General features: G+C 37.7%; 1 protein-coding gene across 8 annotated transcripts in view; it reads right to left on the bottom strand.

Moving 5' to 3' along the window:
• LOC107733169 (estrogen-related receptor gamma) overlaps positions 1 to 21,701 on the bottom strand; it is a 111,183-nt gene that overhangs the window by 19,700 nt on the left and 69,782 nt on the right. For 7 of the 8 annotated variants that reach the window (XM_016544709.1, XM_016544708.1, XM_016544705.1 and 4 more), the window contains 2 exons: positions 13,752 to 13,862; positions 10,669 to 10,851 (listed from right to left, as the gene is read on the bottom strand). In XM_016544709.1, the coding sequence (XP_016400195.1) occupies positions 10,669 to 10,851; positions 13,752 to 13,862 (294 nt within the window). The remainder of the gene's footprint in view (positions 1 to 10,668; positions 10,852 to 13,751; positions 13,863 to 21,701) is intronic. The other variant, XM_016544707.1, reaches the window with a different exon arrangement.

Below are 21,701 nucleotides of genomic sequence, written 5' to 3'. Positions count from 1 at the left end.
TATCACAATCAATTTTAGAAGCTGTTACCACACTATAAGCAACTGTTTTTTTGAGCGTTAGAAGCAGTCTATCAACAGATCTGTCATCATTTACTCACTGTCATGTTGCCCAAAACATTTGCACCATATTATATATCTTTAGAGTGGCGGTGAAGATTATCAGTGACTAGTGACTTATATATCATCTGTTCCTCACACAAAGCTGTCATTTACCTTGGAATATATCATACAGAAAACTTATATAGTGTTGTCGGCTTTGATATGGTCACTATGACATAATCTGCTTAAAGGTGGGGTATGTATTTTTTCAAAAACGCTTTAGAAAACTGAGTCGGGCCAAGTACCAAAACAAACTTGTAGCCAATCAGCAGTAAGGGGCGCGTCTACTCATGATGCAGAGGAGAGAGCACTCAGTGCACAGGACGATCGACAGAAAGATAGAGATGGCGGATAAAAAACAAAAGAGGAAAACGTCTGCGGAACAAAAGAAGGCTTACGATAAGGCAAGAAGTAGGACCCATGTAAATATCGGATCAGCTTTCCAGCGCTGGAGAGAACTCAAGGAGCGTAAGGCCTGCGATCGGATGCCGAGGTTGCTTTGTTTCTTCTAGATAGGCGAGTAACACCATGTCTGCACCGGACACAACAGTTGTCGCGCCGCGCCACAACAGCTAGAGTCTTTCTACACTGGACGCGATAAAAAAAAAAATCATTTGAAATTTGTGTCAATACGTCATAAATAGAACGCAGCAGCAGCAGTTTTCTGTCGGGGATTTGTCGTGTTGCGCCGCGCCTCATCCAGTGTAGACAGCATCACTGATTATAATGAGTTCTATAGTATTTTGCCGCGCCGCTCGCGTCCGGTGTAGACACGGTGTAACATTGGTTTTGCTTTGTTTCACAGAACTAATCGTTGCCTGGGTTGCATACGTATGTGTGGGGCAGAGCTATCAAAATAGGGGCGTGTTTGTTTTGGTGATTTGAAATATCAACATTGGCTACCAGAAATTATTTACCCCACCTTTAAAGATTCTTCAAAATTCCTGCTTTTGTGAAAAAATTACTTAATTAATTTTCATTTCTGCATGAACACTAAAGTGTTAATTTAGGCCTAGTCCTAAGCTACAAAAGTACCATAGTAAATGATTTACCAATATCTTTTCACAATAAGTCACTGTCCTCAGACTAATTAGACTTTATGTAACAAATACTCTCAAATATAGGTTTAGAAGACAAAAACACACACCAAAAAGAGCAGGACAGAGTAGGCAGCACATTAGTATGAAGATGTGGAACTCATCCAGTATTCTGTGCTGTGGTCATTGTAGACTGTGAGCTGACATGGACTTTACCTTAAAGACATGCCACAAACAAAACCTTGAGAAGAAAACTACTAATTTCTACCAACTACCATCCTGTTTTGTCTATAATAACCAATTTACAGATTTATATCACTTCAAAATAATAATGAGAGACGCAATTGAAGTGAGCTTATATGATAATGACCTTTGAACTATGCTAAAACACTAATATAAAATGCATCTCTTTGACACACATTTCTCTGATCCTTTGCTCTGTCTGTACAGCCTTTTTCTCTGAGTGTCAGACTTAATTTAGTGTGTCTCACTTTGCTGAATGTATCAGGAGTGAAACCCCTGCTAAAAGTGAAAATTTGATTTGCTAAAAGGAGCTTAGGGCATCTATTAATCAATATTTGCAGTGTGTCAGGCTGAGGGCGGTGACAGACAAGGCCTCATTTAGAGATTGGTTGGAGTGGGGATATAGGGTGGGGGTGGGGGTGTCACCAATGGGTTTTCTCCTCTCATCCAGGGCAGGGAAGAGGAGGAGGGTCCCAAAAATCACATCTGGGAAAGCACTGGCAGGCACGCCAGCATCAGCGAGGAGGAATAAGCGGGCTTACTCCAGTTTGCAGATAATTGTGTTTACATATGATTAGCTCTTCCTCCAGTGGGTTCACGGAGTTAATGAGACAAAACTAGCAAGCACGTTCAGTCAAAACAAGACTGGAGTGAGAAAGAGGGAGGGGATAAACTGAGAAAAAAGGCAGAAATTGACATGACTGCGTTTTCATGACACATCAAATGACTTTTGAATCTATAGTGACACAGCAGTTGTGAGCTGGCATTATGAATTGAATGTGATGATATAGATGATACAGCAGACCACATACTGTGGAAAGATGTCAAATCAACACGTCTCTCTACTGTGGTTTCACTGGTTGCACAAAAAAAAAAAAGCATGAAGAGTGTAGAGTGATTCATGAACAAATGACTCTTATGAGTCAGTTCTTTTAATGATTCACACAACACACACACAAACTAGGTTTGAAGCTATTAGTTAGAATCAGATTTTCTGTTTATTTTGCTGGTCAAAATAAAAAGTTATATTAAAATTTTTATGAAAAATAAATAAATAAATTAGGCCGACAATATGACTGGTGTCATACGTGATTTTACACTTTTTCTCCCAAAAGTATTTATAACTTTTTAAATGCACCTTTAAACATTTGTGAAACTTAAATCACTATCATTACTAACAGGTTATGCATATGACAATATGTAGTTAAAGATACACATTTACATTTAAAAAAATATATAAATTCTATTTTAATTTCCATTTAAAAATACTTAAAAAGCATTAAACCATGAAATAAAAGATTTAAATATAAATAATAATATACAATAAATGTATATATACATATTTCTATTTGGTAACATTTTATTGTTATGATCACTTACATTTATTTTAAATAATTTAATGATTTATTGCTTTATTATTATAAGAAATAATAATAATAATAAAAATAATAATAATAATAATATATTATATACATGCTCATATATACATATAGGCCTACATATATTAATAGGAAACACTGGTGTGAAATGTGCATTATTCCAGCACTGTATTACAACGTCAAGAGTGATCGTAAAACCTCTATTTCTATTGTTTTTTTTTCCATCCTGAAGATAAGGGGCTGGGAAAGGGCTCATGGAGAAAGCAAACCTATGCTTTCGATAAATCCCTCGCTCAGCTCCCGATTAAGACATCTCACCGGCTGCCCAACGACTGAGACAGGGCGAGTGTGAAATAAATAAAGCATAAAAACTAAAAAAACACACCTTGCATTCATGCCTGCAGCCTTGAGGCAGTTTGACAGGGTAACTTTAATTGCTATTGTTTGTATCCAGAACAGGCCACTAAGCCTGTACACATAGGTCAGCCAATAATGATGACACCTCAATCACGTCTGCAGATTGCACTGAGTAAGCACCTCCTGTTTTTTTTTTCCCTAACGAGGTTTCCGGGCGAATATGCTAATCCCACGGCGCGTCTGTCCGGTGAGCACGTAATCGTCTTATTATGCCCTGAGAAACCTTGCTGCGATATTTGAGTAGGAGTCGGGCTTCCATGACTCTCTCCTTCTACTGAACCTATTACAAATGCACTGGCCCTGACAATTGAAGGAGCGAGAGAGAGGCCTGGCCGAGGGAGAGAGGGACAGGAAGGTGTAGAGAGTGAGAGAGAGAAAAAAAAGATGGAGGTGGGGGGAGGCAAAGGAATGAAGTGGAGTGTGGCAGTACCTCGGTATCTACATAAAAGAGATTAGAGTCGACAGGGTTCCATTTTACAGCTCAATCATATTGTGTTAGCACGCGCTTATCCGCATGCCAGTGAAAATTGAAAGGGAAATAAAGAAAGAGAGAAAGTCCCCGAGATAGGACCAAGAATGGAAGAAGCCCGAGCAATTTCAGCCGGCATAAAGGGCCTGTAATAGTGAGGGTCCTGTCATGCTAAAAAGCCAGTGCTGGTCCGTGCGCCGGCCATTCTTGTAGCCCGCGCATCAAGTCAAGTGAGACCGCCCGCCATTGTGCGCTGCTGTGTTACGATAAGGCATGTCACAACCATATGACAGCACGTTTTCATTTATTTTTATAGCTCCTGGCCAGCGTGAGGTGACTCTAATTCTATTTGCAGATTTTTTTCTTTTTTCAGATTATTTACAGAAGTTTTTGTTCCTGCCCTTTTCCACTACAAACATTAGCTCTTTCCTCTCTCCCTGCACAGCTTAAATGCAAAAATAAAACTACTGCCTCAATACAGCACAATTTTATTTTTTTAATTGCTCCTCTAATTTTATTTACAGGTTTATTTACTTATTTAGATTTTACCTTTGTTGATGGAGGTTTTTTGTTCCCCGCTTTTTCCACTACAAAAGTTTGCTCTTTCTTCTTTCCATGCGCAGCTTAAATGCTAAAATAAATTTACTGCCTCAACAAATTTTTGTTCCTCCTCTAATACTATTCACAGTTTTTCCCATATTTTTCTTCATGTTTTGATTTTATTTAAAGAGTTTTTTTGTTCCCGCCTTTTTCAAATACATTTTAAATATATAATGTAATATTTCCACTACAAATGCTAAAATAAAATGACAGCCTGAATACATTACATATTCATTTGTTTTTATTCTTCCTGGCTGATGTGAGGGGACTCTAATTCTATTTACAGATAAGTAAAGGTTTTTCATTCCCGCCTTTTTTCACTACAAACCTTTGCTCTTTCCTCTCCTCCCATGCAGCTTAAATGCAAAAATAAAATTACAGCCTGAATACTTTAATCTCACAAATGAGATTTCTCACTCTAATCCACATTATGTCATTGTCTGCTTTTTTCCACCCTCATATTGAGTTAATATCACATTTCCAAATCCTTGCGTCTCCCATAATGCCAGGCTTACAGGAACTGGCGACGCCGGGGTTTTGATCAGGCATCCTCTCTGGCAGTGTGTTTGTAAACCATATCGAATGTTTTCACGGCCTGTATGAGCATGTAAATGATCAGAGGAGGGAGAAGGGGCGAAGCCTCGGCGCATTAAAAAAGCAATCAGAAAGGAGCGGCCGTGTCTGTGCCGCCGGCGGAGGGAGCTGCCGTCGAGGCGTCTTTAACTCCATTCCGCAAAACACAGACTGCTTCATTATCCGCCAGCTCTCTGCAGCGGCAGCTCCAGTAATACTGAGTGATGTTTAAATTAGTTTACAATTTGCCTGCTCCTCGCTTAGGACAGATCGTAAGCGAAGGCGCTCAGAAATGTCAGCAGCGCTCCTAACCACCGTAACAAATTGTTGCCCGTACGCTACACACCTAATGACTTCAAATTAGCTTCTGTGCGAGAGGCTGACAGTTTGTTACGTCTGTTAGCAACATAGCCGCCGTATCATGAGCCATAAATTGGTTTGGGCTCTCGGGGAGAATGGAGGCCTTCATCAATTTGATTAAAAAAAATTACTGTACCATAGAAACTGCAGAGACAAACTAGTTGGAAAAGAGAGAAATGCGCACATGGAGCTGTGGCAGAGCGGTTACGGGAGGTTAACAGGTCTTTCTGTTTGTGAGAGGTTAAGGGAAAAAAATCACTCTCAAATGAAAAAAATGTGTTGAGTAAGAAGAGAACTGTATACTGAATCTCACACTTTTCTTTGGAAATTTTCATTGGGATACAGTGGCAATCGGAGCGCGAGGAGCAGGAGGAGAAGAGAGCCGCAGGAATACCTGCTCCGGAGATGAGGGGGCTCCTTCCTCTTCAAACAGACTCAGAATTGCCTACCGAGGTTTTAATCATACAATCATCTCTCTTCTGCTGAGCAATCGTTCATAGAATGTGAACTCTGAGACTCCTCTGTTTGCTTTCTGAGCAGACATGGCCTACGAATTGAATTAATACATGAACACGGTGCAGAAAAAAAAGCTATGAATGTGCACATGCATACACACAGAGTGGCAGAAGTTCATATACAGCCTGAGACTTAAAAAATAGCTTAAAAAATAAACGACTGGAAACAAATTCTGTTGCACTTGAATATAGTGTAATGCACTGTGCTATACTGAGGGTTCAAAATTATTACTATTATTTTTTTTTCTTGCAAAACCTGCTAACAATGAGTGAATTGTGAAACTGAATTAATATTTTGCACCACAACTTGTATTTTGGATAATTTTTTTTATAAATATGTGTCACGATACATTCCTACACTGATTATTTAGCATAAAACGTTTTACAAGGAAACTTTCTTGTAACTGGCTTTACAAGTATAAATTCTTGAGCCTGAATAATGGCCACTACATCCATCACACTATACTGTAGTATATTATAAAATACAATAAATATAGTGCATATAAATATATACTACCATTCAAAAGTTTGGGAATATACTTTAAAAAAAAGATGTTTTTAATGTTATTGAAAGAAGCATTTTATGCAACCAAGGGTGCATTTATTTGAGTAAAAACAGTAATATGATGACATATTTTTTACAGCAATATTGTGAACTTTTTTTTTTACATTTTAATACAATATACAATGTAATTTATTCTTGTGATGTAAATTTTCCAGTATTCAGTGTCACGTGTTTGTTCAGAAATCATTCTAATATGTTGATTTGCTGCTTAAGAAACATTTCTTAATATTATCAATGCTGAAAACAGTTTTGCTGCCTGATATTTTTGTGGAAACCTTGATACATTTTTCAGGAATTATTAATAAATAATATAATGTAATATTTCCACTACAAATGCTAAAATAAAATGACAGCCTGAATACATTACATATTCATTTGTTTTTATTCTTCCTGGCTGATGTGAGGGGACTCTAATTCTATTTACAGATAAGTAAAGGTTTTTCATTCCCGCCTTTTTTCACTACAAACCTTTGCTCTTTCCTCTCCTCCCATGCAGCTTAAATGCAAAAATAAAATTACAGCCTGAATACTTTAATCTCACAAATGAGATTCCTCACCCTAATCCACATTATGTCATTTTCTGCTTTTTTTTCCACCCTCGTGTTGTTAATATCACATTTCCAAATCCTTGCGTCTCCCATAATGCCAGGCTTACAGGAATGGGCGAAGCCGGGGTTTTGTTCAGGCACCCTCTCTCGCAGTGTGTTTGTAAACCATATCGAATGTTTTCACGGCCTATACGAGCATGTAAATGATCAGAGTAGGGAGAAGGAGCGAAGCCTCTGCGCATTAAAAAAGCAATCAGAAAGGAGCGGCCGTGTCTGTGCCGCCGGCGGAGGGAGCTGCCGTCGAGGCGTCTTTAACTCCATTCCGCAAAACACAGACTGCTTCATTATCCGCCAGCTCTCTGCAGCGGCAGCTCCAGTAATACTGAGTGATGTTTAAATTAGTTTACAATTTGCCTGCTCCTCGCTTAGGACAGATCGTAAGCGAAGGCGCTCAGAAATGTCAGCAGCGCTCCTAACCACCGTAACAAATTGTTGCCCGTACGCTACACACCTAATGACTTCAAATTAGCTTCTGTGCGAGAGGCTGACAGTTTGTTACGTCTGTTAGCAACATAGCCGCCGTATCATGAGCCATAAATTGGTTTGGGCTCTCGGGGAGAATGGAGGCCTTCATCAATTTGATTAAAAAAAATTACTGTACCATAGAAACTGCAGAGACAAACTAGTTGGAAAAGAGAGAAATGCGCACATGGAGCTGTGGCAGAGCGGTTACGGGAGGTTAACAGGTCTTTCTGTTTGTGAGAGGTTAAGGGAAAAAAATCACTCTCAAATGAAAAAAATGTGTTGAGTAAGAAGAGAACTGTATACTGAATCTCACACTTTTCTTTGGAAATTTTCATTGGGATACAGTGGCAATCGGAGCGCGAGGAGCAGGAGGAGAAGAGAGCCGCAGGAATACCTGCTCCGGAGATGAGGGGGCTCCTTCCTCTTCAAACAGACTCAGAATTGCCTACCGAGGTTTTAATCATACAATCATCTCTCTTCTGCTGAGCAATCGTTCATAGAATGTGAACTCTGAGACTCCTCTGTTTGCTTTCTGAGCAGACATGGCCTACGAATTGAATTAATACATGAACACGGTGCAGAAAAAAAAGCTATGAATGTGCACATGCATACACACAGAGTGGCAGAAGTTCATATACAGCCTGAGACTTAAAAAATAGCTTAAAAAATAAACGACTGGAAACAAATTCTGTTGCTCTTGAATATAGTGTAATGCACTGTGCTATACTGAGGGTTCAAAATTATTACTATTATTTTTTTTTCTTGCAAAACCTGCTAACAATGAGTGAATTGTGAAACTGAATTAATATTTTGCACCACAACTTGTATTTTGGATAATTTTTTTTATAAATATGTGTCACGATACATTCCTACACTGATTATTTAGCATAAAACGTTTTACAAGGAAACTTTCTTGTAACTGGCTTTACAAGTATAAATTCTTGAGCCTGAATAATGGCCACTACATCCATCACACTATACTGTAGTATATTATAAAATACAATAAATATAGTGCATATAAATATATACTACCATTCAAAAGTTTGGGAATATACTTTAAAAAAAAGATGTTTTTAATGTTATTGAAAGAAGCATTTTATGCAACCAAGGGTGCATTTATTTGAGTAAAAACAGTAATATGATGACATATTTTTTACAGCAATATTGTGAACTTTTTTTTTTACATTTTAATACAATATACAATGTAATTTATTCTTGTGATGTAAATTTTCCAGTATTCAGTGTCACGTGTTTGTTCAGAAATCATTCTAATATGTTGATTTGCTGCTTAAGAAACATTTCTTAATATTATCAATGCTGAAAACAGTTTTGCTGCCTGATATTTTTGTGGAAACCTTGATACATTTTTCAGGAATTATTAATAAATAAAAAGTTCAGAAAAACAGCATTTATTTGAAATAGCATTTTTTTTTTGGTAACATTATAAATGTTTTACTGTCAATTTTGATCAGTTCAATGCATCCTTACTGAATTATAGTATTGATTTCTTTAAAAAAAGTCAAATATACTGATCCCAAACTATTAAAGTATAATATAATAAAAGCATAACACAATGCTACACTACAGTATGTAGTCTGCTATACTATACTATGTACATAAATGTGCCACATTCCAGAAGCTCCAGCGGTGTGGCTTCCTGCACACAGGGAAAATCCCATTAAATCCACAGGGCAAGTCTGGGTCAATCTGGCATGGAGCAGCAGAAATAACCTCCCAATCCTGCATCTCGTGCCTGGCAGGAAATTGGCACTCTGATGAGCTTTAAGCCCATTTTATGGCTTGTGTGGCACTATTGCCTGGGGCCAGTATTAGCACAGTCATATCTACAGCACAAAGAAAACTACAACACAACTTCCTGTACAGCAAATAAAGGTTTCAACTTGTTTTGGTTAAAAGAGTGGGTTCTTTTCTTTAGTGAAAGTGGAGTAATAAATGTGAAACTGCTGTGAAAATACTGAGAAAAAATGTCTCTTCCTCGAAGGTAACCACTCTTACTATTGTCTGATTTGAGAGCTTTCTTTCTCTTTACCTCATTTTTGTTCTTGCTCCACAGTCAGTCACCTATGGGAAGCTCTTTTCAAACAGTGAGGGCGGAAGTGGGCAGCCACTCTCTGTGACCAGGGCCGTCTCAGATTAAATGCAAAAGAAGGGCTTTGTTAAGAAGATTACTGGAAACTCTTCATTCTGTCTTGTGGAGATGGGCAATAAGCAGCTGTTGAGAGAGAGGAGGGGGGACACTTGTCTCAATCTTGGTCAGTCATGCCATTATCGTTCATGGCTAATGTCAGGAATCCTTTCAGCAAGGCTGCTGGATGGCTGAAACAGCAGGAGAAAATGCCTCTCCTCCACTCCTGCGGATATTGCGCTATACTGAGGATTTAAGCTAAAACTAAACAAACTGATCCTTGTCTGCTGTCACACAGGGAGGAAAAATGCTGAGCTAAGGAATGTATCACTGGTGGCAAGGGTGAAGGCAAATGCCCTTGATTGACAAGGCACAGCTTTGTTTAGAGTTCAGGAGAGTGTTTGGCACTTGCTGAAAACAGCAATCACTCAAACACACTTTACAGTTTTTGTTCAGAATTTGCACATACAGTGAAGCACAGAAGTCTGAGACTACACTGGAATTCTATCATTTAAAATGTAATTTAAACCTGAAAATAAATATAAAGCTTTAGGATAAATAAAACGTAAAACAATCAAACATTATAATAAACTATTATATTAAAAAATACATAAAAATATAATATAAATATAAATCAACACTTGTAAATGTATTTTATATTTCTACATACAGAAAAATAAATAAGAACAATAAAATAAAAATATTTGTAACACTGATCATTTGATTTTCTTGCAAAAAAGCACAAGATGCTCTTTGAATCACTCAAATCATGCTGGGGAAAAATGAATGGCAAACAAATAATAAAAAAAGCTCATTTTCAAAAATTTCAATTCATTTTCATATTTTATTTAAGCTGTAACTTGCTGTAATAATCATTTGTAATGAAAAAACATGCATTACATTTTTTTTAAATTTAGAAATTAGTAGCATTCTCAGACCTGTGGGCTGCACTGTTTTATGGAGTTGCTTTTTTTTTTTTTTTATATATATAAATTACATTAATTTTCATGTTTAAACTGACATTTCTATTAGATATTTAATATCAAATTTGACTTTTTCAACCTGTGTACAATATCTGGTTTGCTCTTTTTCATCTAGACTGAACGTGTTCTGACCAGACCATCAAATCCACGGTTCACACTGAGAGTTTGCCTATAGTTGTGTATCATTTTTATCTCTGGTCATGTCCTACCTGGGATATGCTTGGCCCAGCCAATGTTGACCACCAGTTCCCTGTCTGCCAGGTCGCAGAGCGTGGTCAGGGCTTTGATGTCGCTGTCGGGCACGGTGGGGTCAGGCATGGCGTAGATCTTCTCAGGCTCCGCCACCAGCAAGTGAGACACAATCTTGTTATCTGCAAGGCAGCCAAAGGGGACTGTATTTGAACACCGAGGGGAGAACAAAGAAACAGATTGGGATTATACCAGCAAGGTCATATAGTGTTTGGTTCAGTAGCAAAGAAAGAAATCAGATAACATGAAATATTAGCTGAGTTGTTTTCTTTGGACTGAGAGATGGTGTTTGTGGAACTAAAAATGCCATTTTTTTTATAGGAATGAATGACTGGTGTTTTTTATAATAATAAAAAAAAAACATTTGGTTACTTGTTTATTGGTTAGGAGATTTAATGGTGCAGAGCAGTGGTTCTTAACCAGTTTTGATATAAGACCCAGATTTATTTGCACATCAACATGTACCAAAATAGTTTATCATAGAAAATTAATCTATATTTAAAAACAAATATTAACAATCTCTGTTTTTTTTTTTTCTAGCAATAAGGGAATTTTATGTTGGCCAGATGAAATTAAACCAAAATAATGGAGTTTGAATGGCTGGTGAATAATACAATTTAAAAATGTATAAACTAAAATAATAAACTAAACTAAACTAAACTAAAATAAAATAAAATAAATATTACCCGGTTGACAACCACTGCTGCTTTTTTAATTCACATCTATCTGATGATTCTCATTGTAGATTATGCTGTGAATTGTGCATATAAAGATTAGTGTCTATCTAATGAGAGAAAGGACACACATTTCAGATCGGAATGAATTGGTGAGGGAGATTGGAATAGGTAATTAGCAACACCCTTACAGTTAAATGAATTCATTTGCTGTTTAATCATCTATGTCAATGCAATATGATAGACAGACAGAACCCAAATACAGCACTGCAATCTCTGTGTGTGTCTGTGTGTTTGCAAGGCCCAGATGAATCACTTTCAGCCCAGCACATCTGTGTTTGAAGTCTGAGGACAAAACGGATCACTAAATTAAAAAGCATTAACTTCTGAAGTAAGTGTGTGTGTGTGTGTGTGTGTGTGTTGGAGGAGGGGAAGAAATGGATCAATCAGCCTCGCCCTGCTACTCCAGGGAGTGGAGGAGCCTGTAAGTGCTATCTCTAGGTAAATCTTATTTAATGTTTCCCTAATTAGAATCAATGAAACCCAATTTCCAAACCCCATGCCTTTGTTATGTGCAAATAATCAATCAGGTAGGCTGGGACCATGGCTACTCCTCACTGTTTGTGAAAATAGAGATAGAGATAGAAAGGAATGAGAGAAAAGATACAGAGAGCTCAGAGACAGACTGATAAAAGCCTCTATTAATGGGACACTGGACTAAAATACGAAAACCCTTTACAAAACCTAAACATTTGTCTGTATGCCCATGCAAGGGTGGACGTATTCTGGATTACCAACCTCGTAAAAAGACATCAGTGGGGATTTATGTTAGAATAAATATATTTAAATTCCGACCAAAGCAAATTCCCTTTAAGGCAAGTCTCAATCTGAATCCCGGGCAGCTATTTTCTATGTAGGTAATGGGTAAAAACCTACTGAAAACTGTTTGTCAGTATTATGTTTGAATAAAATATTTAAAATCAGCATAACAATGATAGCATAAATGCAGCTTCTTAAGCTCACAAAATGTGCACACAAAAATGCAATGCAAATTCTAGAGTTCGCAAACTCAAATTAAAAATCAGACTGGCTCTTTTAAATGAAAAGTTGGAAGGATGCCTTATTGAGTGCTTTATCTGGTTCATTTTCCAATGAGTGGTCCATCTCCTCCCCCTTATACTGTCTCCCCAAGTCCCCATTTTACTAGCATACAATAGCAAAGAAAAAATGAAGTAATGAATGTGGATGGGAGCTGGACATAGAGAATAAGCTTTAAAATAAGTTGCTTTGGGTGGCTGGAAATAAGCCTGAACCTGGAAGGAGGGATCAGTAGGATTAGGCAGAAGGTTATTCAGAGCGCCTTATTCCTAAAATTATTTCTACCACTGTAATAATTAAGATTATTTCCACTGCTATCATGCATAAAAGCATATTGTATTCCAGGAGAATATGCTACCATTAAGTAAAAAGGCTTTAGGGACAAATCTGTTAAGCGCTGCCGTGCTGTCTCTTTGCAGAGCAGTCTGACAGAGCGGAAGCTCCGGTATTGTGGGTTTGATGTCTTTGCCAGATTGGATTTAATCCGGATTAGACCTCTCTCTCCCTCTCGCGTTCGCTCGCTCTCCCCTAACACACACACACACATCCACAAACATCTTTGTCGATTGGCTCTGTCATATACTACATCTCTGTCTTTCTTGTTTTGTGTCCAATTTCCTGGTGCATTGGAAAGAAGGCATGTCACTGTAAGGTGACATTGAGAATTTAGTGAAAGATTCTGTGTTTGATCTTTTTTTAGGTTTGACAGATGAAAAAAAAAAAACAAATGCAAATGCAAACGAAAAAGGGATATTTCACCCCAAAAAAGAAAACTGTCATCATTAACTCACCCTTGTGTTGTTTTGAACCTGTATGACTTTTTGCTGAACACAAAAGAAGAAATTTTGACAAATGGTTTGACTTTTTCAGCTGACTTTCTTCTTCACAGCACAAAATAAGATACTTTGAATTATTTCATAGTATTTTTTTGTTAAAAAATGTTTTTGGACCTCATTGATTTTCATTGTATGGCCAAAAATACTAAGAGATTCTTTAAAATATCTTCTTTTGAGTTCTGCAGAAAAAAGTAAATCATACAGGTTTGAAAAAACATAAGGATGAGTAAATTATGACAGAATTTTTGTGTGAACTAAACCTAAAATTTGCATTTTTTTTTAAATGCAACATTTTACCTGTTTTATTTTTATATAAAAAAATGGGAGTTTTGCTTAAAAAAGTGTATGTATTTGTATAAGAAAAAATTTTTGAGGCTAAGAAAATCTAAGAAAAAAAATAAATCTGAAGACATTAAATGAATACAATGTTCTTACATGGCTTTTTTGGTGGCAGAGCCAGTTGAGGGTTCAAATAGGGGCTGTTTTCTGCATCTATCCGGCGTTTGTACTTCTGTCTTCCACCACGCACACGGTCCAGTCGAACACCTGATGAAAAAGAGGACACAAGAAAAAACAACGACATTTACTTATCACACATCATTCTAGCACGAACACGACATCTTCAGTAAAGCAGTCAGATAACCTGCACTGTCACTTTAAAAGCACTGTGAGGGGAGTAGGCTGCTGTGAGCCCGCCATAAACGGCACGGCAGCTGTCAGTGGCCATTTCAGGGATGTGGACAGGAGATGACCAGCTGCTGACAGACAGGGGCACAGTCGCTCTCTCCATGTGACATCCAGACACGCACCTGCCCATCTCCTGCTTGTAGTGTGTGTGCATCTTTAGAGCACTCAGCTCACGGAAAAATAACAGGTAAACAACAGAGAGACATTTGTGTTGAGTTAACACACATCCTCAAAAGTGTTGGTGACAACAATTACAGGAGACGTTTATACTCAAGAGCGCAGAGGCGTTCAAGTACTCAAGTACTTGTGTGAAGCACATCACTGTGTCTTTAAAGGCGTTCCATTCTCCTTCATCATTCAAAGCTCCCATCGATATTTTCCCCCCACAAAGAGCGCAAATAAAGTGTGATGGGTGAGTAATTTATTGAGGCGCGACAGTTGTGAAAACATTCTGAAACCATCCATCACGACCCGCGATTCTGATGAGTGCAGAGCCTTAAAGACCAGTCCCTGCTTTTAATTAATAGACATACAAAAGAGCCTTAATTTAATTATGCAAACCTCTCCAGGGGGTGGGCGGTTTCCGTGGAAACCACTTAAAGGTGGCCCAGGACCCGTTTCATGTTGCATGCTGGAGAGGAACGGAATGGACATCGTTTCACAATTAAAACACTGGAATTCTCGTTTATCTTAATGGTGCTCAATCGCCACCTCCACTGGGCTTTCAGGGCCTGACACTCTCTGAATAATTTAACAATGAGATGCACCTTTCTCATATTGAAGAGCACTGATTGAAAATTTGAAGTGCTGCTTATGGGTTTTACCTGATTATATTTGAACTAAATGTGAATCTATTCATGTCAATGGAAATGGTGACAAAAAAATATTTAAAAAAAATAAAAAAAATAAAACACAAGGGTTTTCTCCCCAATATTTAGATCAGTAGTCAATCAAAATGGGATTTTCAATGGGCAATTAAAATTTAACTTTGGTCCCCCAAACCCAATATTAGCCTATATTATTAATAATATAATATAATATAATATCATATAATATAATAATATAATATAATATAATACAACCTTTATGTAAATGAAACTAAACCAAAAAATAAATAAATAAATAAATTGAAAAATAAAATAAAATAAACAGAATAATGTTACGCATAATCATATATCTTACATCCTGTATCTTTTTTTTAATATTACTCTTGACAAGTATAGATCTGGAATGTGTACAATAAGTGGAGATAAAATATAACCATGGCATGAACTTGAAATCACACTGTGCAGATTTTCATTCATAATGTTCACACACTTCACGTTCATAATGTTCACACACTTCACGTTCATAATGTTCACACACTTCACGTTCATAATGTTCACAGTCAAATAGGCTTCACTGACCAACTAGTGTTATGCTCATTAAAAATACTGCTTTATTCTATTATTATTGATGCCTTTCTAAATAAGCTATCCATTCCTACTAAATAGTAACCATAGTCGTAATATTTCCTCCTATAGATCAGTATTTCACTATGACTGCACAACATGCAGGCGTATTTTGGGACGGCGTAATAATGAGTGTTAATTAACTTTGACCCTGGCTGGTTGTTGATTATGTGACATTGTACTCCAGGACAAAAGCAGATCCGTGACCGTTTGCTCACATTTCCACGAAGGAACACACGTCCCACAGGCTTCGTTTTACATGAGAACGGTGGTCTTTAAAAGATGTCACATTGCTAGCATAACCTCCTTGATGCCAGCACCCAAAATATGCAACTACACACGATGCTCACATGTTGACAGCCTCTCATCTTAACAAGACCAACCCCCCCACCAGAAACCGGATCCTGCTCCTGCCCGGGTGCCTGGACTGCAGGGTTTATTGGGCTAATTCACTGCTACAGACACGCTTGTAATAGCATCACCTGCAGTCCGTGCGGCATCTTACATCTTTGACATCCAGGTTAATGTGGGTCAGATATATAGCTCTTTTATTAGCCTGATTGGTTGATTTTTCCTGAATCTAGAACAAATACTGCAAATGACATCAAACTGATGCGCAACTGTGTATAACGTTTTGAGTTCGAGCTGCATCTTCATAGGCCTGCAATGCGCTGGAAATAGATGAGGAATTAATGCAGCACAACCCTGAAAGACACCCTCTATGGTGGGATATTATTAGGAAAGCCTCCCTCACTGCTGAAGGAGGATCGTTCAAGGATTTACACGCTCAAAACAAACAACATTGGAATAAGTTACCCTTTGTTACTGATTTGCAGCCAGCTTTGTGGCTTCTCTTATATGGTTAAGATTAAGATGCGGCTACGGGATGCCGACCCAGGGGCGATCGTTACCCTCCACAAATGGCGAATGTGGCTTCACACCATCAGGATACATCTGTCTGCTGATAGACCTTCTATCGCCACATGACTGTAAAGCAAACAGGCGCCTGGCTGCACATGGTGCGCCGCTGGGTCGGGTTTCACACAGACGCAGATACAAAGAGCTGCCGATTGTTTGTTTGATGGTGTATCTATGGGCCCGCGCGGAATGATCTTGATGAATAACATTGCTTCATGGGACGGACACGCCAAAAACCACTTTGATGTTATACTCTCAAAACAGACCAAATATATCTTACCATACAGTTTATGTGAATACAATTAGTTTCCTTAAAAAGGAGGACAAAAAGAGTTAATTTAAAGGGACAGTCCAACCAAAAAAATTCAATTCTGGCACAATTTACTCTCCCTTCTGAAATCTGTATCTGACTTTTTTCTTTTGTGGAACACAAAAGGAGATATTTATAGTAGATTGTCCAAGCTGCTCTTTTCCATACAATAAAAGCGAATGGTGACTACAGCATCAAGGCAGGATTTTTTTTTTAAAATCAGTAATGATTTTTTTTTGTCAGTTTTCCATCATTTCCTCACATAAAGCTATCATATGTCTTAGGAAGTCTATATCAAAGGAATTTTTACAGCTTTTATGAGGCTTTTTTGTTCTTTTTGGCAGTTGACTGCCCCAGTCCCCATCCACTCTCACTGTACTGAAAAGATTAGTATGAACCTTCTAAAAAATGTTTTCTTTTTTGTTCCACTGAAAAATAAAGTAATACAGGTATGGAAGGTATGACAGTGAGAAAATAATGATAGAATTTTAACTCAAATTTTTAGGTGAACTGTCCCTTTAAATAATAGGTTACTTTAAATGATTCCTGCAAAATAATGCATTTGGCTATATTTTCACTTCACTTTTCTCTTTTTTAAAATGTTCCTCTGCTATTAACAGCTCAAAGCTCACAAATAATATTATTCATATGTTCTGAAATGTACCTTCTTATTTGCTTCATTCATTAGCACTAAGTAGGACATGAAATGTTGTAAAAAAAAATTCACAGCAAATGCCTCACATTTCATGCAGGCTAACAGAACAAGAGGAATTGTAAAAAAAAAATAAAAAAAAAGGAGAATTCATTTCACACTGTTGTAAATCCCCAGTAGATTACAAGATTTTACTGTTTTAATTAAGATGACAAATATACTAGTTGCTTCATGGTGGAATCCCTTTTCCCTTGTTTTAAATGATCCTTCTACCCTCTCCACACCTCCCCCCACGTTTTTATTAGGACCCACAGATGACCGTAAACTTCTTACAAGGCTTGTTTTGAATTTCATAGGTGCCGTGGAATCCTGCAAGGCGTCTGCAGAAATTTATGGGGAAGTGTGAGAGAAACAATCAACCTGGCAGCAATGTGTGCCACTTTAAAAAAAGACTAATTAATCAGACGTGGCCAGAAAATTCTGATGTCTCGAACTTACATCATTATATTACACCTATTCTTGTTTAGTAGTCAACGACATGCGTGCAGACACACTAAAGAGGCGAGGAGACTGTTGTTTTGGCCAAGGCTGATGGGGCACTGGAGAGTAAATACAGCAGCCAAATTTCTCACAGCTGACACGCATAAACACTACACCGCTTCCACTCAACAAAGGCTTAAGTGTTCACAGGAACGTCAAACGTGTGCTGATAGTTCAGTTTCTTTTTATAGGTGCTATGCATCACAAGAGTATAGCTTTCTCTCTGATGAATATATATAGGATCAAGCACTTAACCAGCTAACTCTGGCTACCAGAATAGATCTTCAATCAACAGTATGTCTAGAAGGAAAATGAGACACTGACCAAACCAAACATTAGGAGGACAGAATGTTGATCTGATTTATTTACTACTATATTGTAGTGTAGTGCAATCACTCAATCCTCTACTTTTGTGTCATTATAGTGTTTGTTTAAGAATACTGGCAGAAAACTGTGATATATTAAATTATGAATTACTGATATCCATCAATAGCAGCATTAGTGCTCATCAGGGTACAAAATTGAATCCACACGACAATGGCAAAAAAATTGAGGAAATTACGGGCTATAAATATCCCTTACTTGCCATGGAACTGTATTCTGTATTTATGATTATTATTATTATTTTCAGAGTTTAAATTTTTAGTATAGTTTTTCTTTGCATATTGTGCCAAACAGTGTGGATCAAGTTAGTTGATCAATCAATCAATCAATCAATCAATAAAGTAAGTTTTGGCTACTTAATACAATTAATATTGTGTTAATTCAATGAACATACTGTATGTGTTTACAAATTAAGAAAAAATAAAGACAAAAGATAAAAGATAAACTTCTTAAGTAAAAGTCGATACTAGATGTGGAAGTTGCAACAGATATTTTCTAAAGCTGTCACTTACATCTGCAAAAAATCATTCTTACAACTTAATTTACACCATGTGCTAAGTTTGAGGTACCATCCACTGGTAACTGCATACTGTTTACTTGCCAAAGACAATTTGTACTCACATTTGGCTCTTGATGGGTGTTAAATTTGGACCCTAGCGCTCTTCCTCTTTAAGAAAGCACATTTAACAGTCATTAGGCGCTGACAGAAATGAACACGGGGTAAAAGTACCAGTCTACTGAGCTGCCAAACTCCATTAAATGTTCACCTTCACTATTTCTGTCTCGTAAAGTAGATATTCTAGAAGCAAGGCCTAAGAACATCACAACCCACCTACGTTCACATATTCTTGCTGGTTCACTTTAACTAAATCCAAGGGGGACCAAGTTGTTTTTGTCAACGTGAGCTTCCAGTCAGCTTTCCTATTTCACCAAAGCTCACATCCTCCAGTCTATTCCATTAATACTATGAGCTTTTATGTGGAAATAACTGTGACCTATGGCAAAGGGCAAAACAAAGTGTGCCCCAAGTGCTGAGGCCAGCCCAGCAAGCAGGACACCCCATTCTGAGAAAAAGAGCGAATCCCAATTGCAAACGGCCGAGTTTACACACAAAATGCAAATGGGCCTCGGACAAATGAACATGGGTGAGCAACAGGACCGCTGGTTGCAAGATCCCCTGAGATCTACAGGAATGAATTATTAAATCTTCCACGGGACGATGCGAGAGAGAGCGCAGGAAGAGGAGAGAGGGGGTAGACACACACTGTCATCTGAATCTTCCTCTTAATCCAATGAGAATTTATTTTCTTTGCCGCTGTAAATGTTGGCTGTTAAGCCATACACTGAGGAGCAAATATTGACAGCATTTGTCTTGAGCTTTGAAATGTTCAAATTCCCAAACAGAAAAAACAAACAAACTCGGAATAACGTCTGGGTTCTGCATTTTGATCGGCCGGCTACTGAAATTAAACACTGAGTTTGGTGGTTCTTTGAATTCTAGAATTTTAGAAGCTATGCTTTGAATTTTTGATGGTGAAAGATTTCCGCTCGTACTCGGCTTAGCCCTTGACAAGGATTTGCATCCTTTGAAAATGTGCTGACCACCGGCAAGTAAACAGACGTGACCATCTTGACAAACAAGTCAAGTTTGGTGTGAGGGAAAGCGTGTCGTTGTGTGTTCCGAAAAAGAGTGTTAGCAGTGTGTTTCGTTTAGACAGTGGGCACAAATCAACACCATGTTCTAAAAGAAAAAAAAACACAATCCTTCCAAAACCTATACTTACAACACCAGAAATCTTATGAAAGAAATGAATCTTATAAGCGCATTTCTGCTGAATCTGCATAAGGCCTAAAAGAGAAAAAATAACTCTTGTTGCACTATTCTTGTTTGCCAAAATGTACATAAATACACGAATAATAATAATAATAAATTATTATTATTATTTATATAATAGTATACAGTGTTAATAAATACTATATATATATATATATTAGACTTGTGCTGGTATTCGGTAATGGGATATATCACGGTAATGAATATTTATGACAGCACTTTTTTAAACTTAATTTCAATATCATGATAATACCGTATACCGTAATAAAAGCATTAGCAATTAATCGCAACATGAAAATTTGATACCGGCATATCCCTATATATATATATATTGCACAAAATAGGTTAAAATCCACCTAAAATGTTTACCAATATACTTGCTCCTGAAAAAAGCTGAATAACTGTAACAAATAACTGTATTTTTTCCTTAATTATGATTATATTATAACCAATTATGATTGGTCTTTTTTTTTTCATGCCATTTCATTTCAGCTGCCTTTTGTTTTTTTATGGTCCTTATATCCCAAAGAACTTTACAACTTAACCAAATGACACAAGGGTTTACATGTAATTGTGTATGCAAAATTCAAACGAAGTATCTTGCTTTAGACACAGTTTAACAGAATTTGATGGAAATGCACAAAATCACAGGATAAGCCCACCAATGTTCCGTATCTCTCTCACTCATTCATTTTGGGCTAATAGTCGATCCTATAGTACCTGAAAGAGACCCTCCTCCATCACCGCCCACCCCTCAGCACACACCTCTCACTTAATAAAGAGCTATCCGAACAAGCTCATTTATTTTCCGGAAAATTAACTCACTTTCAGTCCTGATTAATGATTTTAATCTAAATGAATCAAATTAAAAATTGAAAATTATATTTCCAAAGCCCACAAAAAGGGGGGAAAAAGACAAGGAGAAAAGACCATTCCCACTTAACAAATGAGCCTTCAAATATTAAAAGAGGAGCAGGAGTGGGCGACCCTAATGAAATGTGTCCGGTGCATGGCTGCCTCTCCCTACACTCAGGCAGATCCAGAGCTGGAGAAAAAGGAGATGCACAGAGAAAATAAAGATATTAGAGGGGGAGCCCCACTTATTGTCTGCAGAAAATCCGGAGAGAATTACTGAGCTATCTACTTACTTTAATTATTGTGTCATGCCCTGTACATTCTCAACACTACTTAAATTGAGAACGAGAGAGAAGCGAACTGCAGGTGCCCTGGTCATGTGACTGCAGTGGGCAAAAGCTAGTGAGTGGGCATTGACTGATGCGGACAAATTTAGTGCGATATTTCGGCACAGAAACTCTAGTCGTGGCTGGCTTTCTGGGCTTTGTTGCTAACCTGCCAAATGCTTGGCTGACTTAATAGACAAAGTGATGAACGGCGATCATTTTGGGGCAGAGGAATATTGCTGACTGCCGATATTGGAATCACTTCTGATTGGATCACCATTGGATTTCCCACTTCAAATGGCCACGTACATTGGAGAGAGGGGGGGGGTCGACGTCTAGGTCAAATTGACATGTTTGTGCTTGCTTTGTGAGGGAACAACACAACTAGAGCGACGGAAAAGACGGTTGTGAGTGGAACAGTGTCACTT

The sequence above is a fragment of the Sinocyclocheilus rhinocerous genome, unplaced genomic scaffold (assembly GCF_001515625.1).
Source record: "Sinocyclocheilus rhinocerous isolate Xijiao unplaced genomic scaffold, SAMN03320098_v1.1 scaffold8, whole genome shotgun sequence".
Taxonomy (NCBI): domain Eukaryota; kingdom Metazoa; phylum Chordata; class Actinopteri; order Cypriniformes; family Cyprinidae; genus Sinocyclocheilus; species Sinocyclocheilus rhinocerous.
The sequence above is the reverse complement of the archived record's forward strand: the minus strand, read 5'-3'. Positions and strand labels throughout refer to the sequence as shown.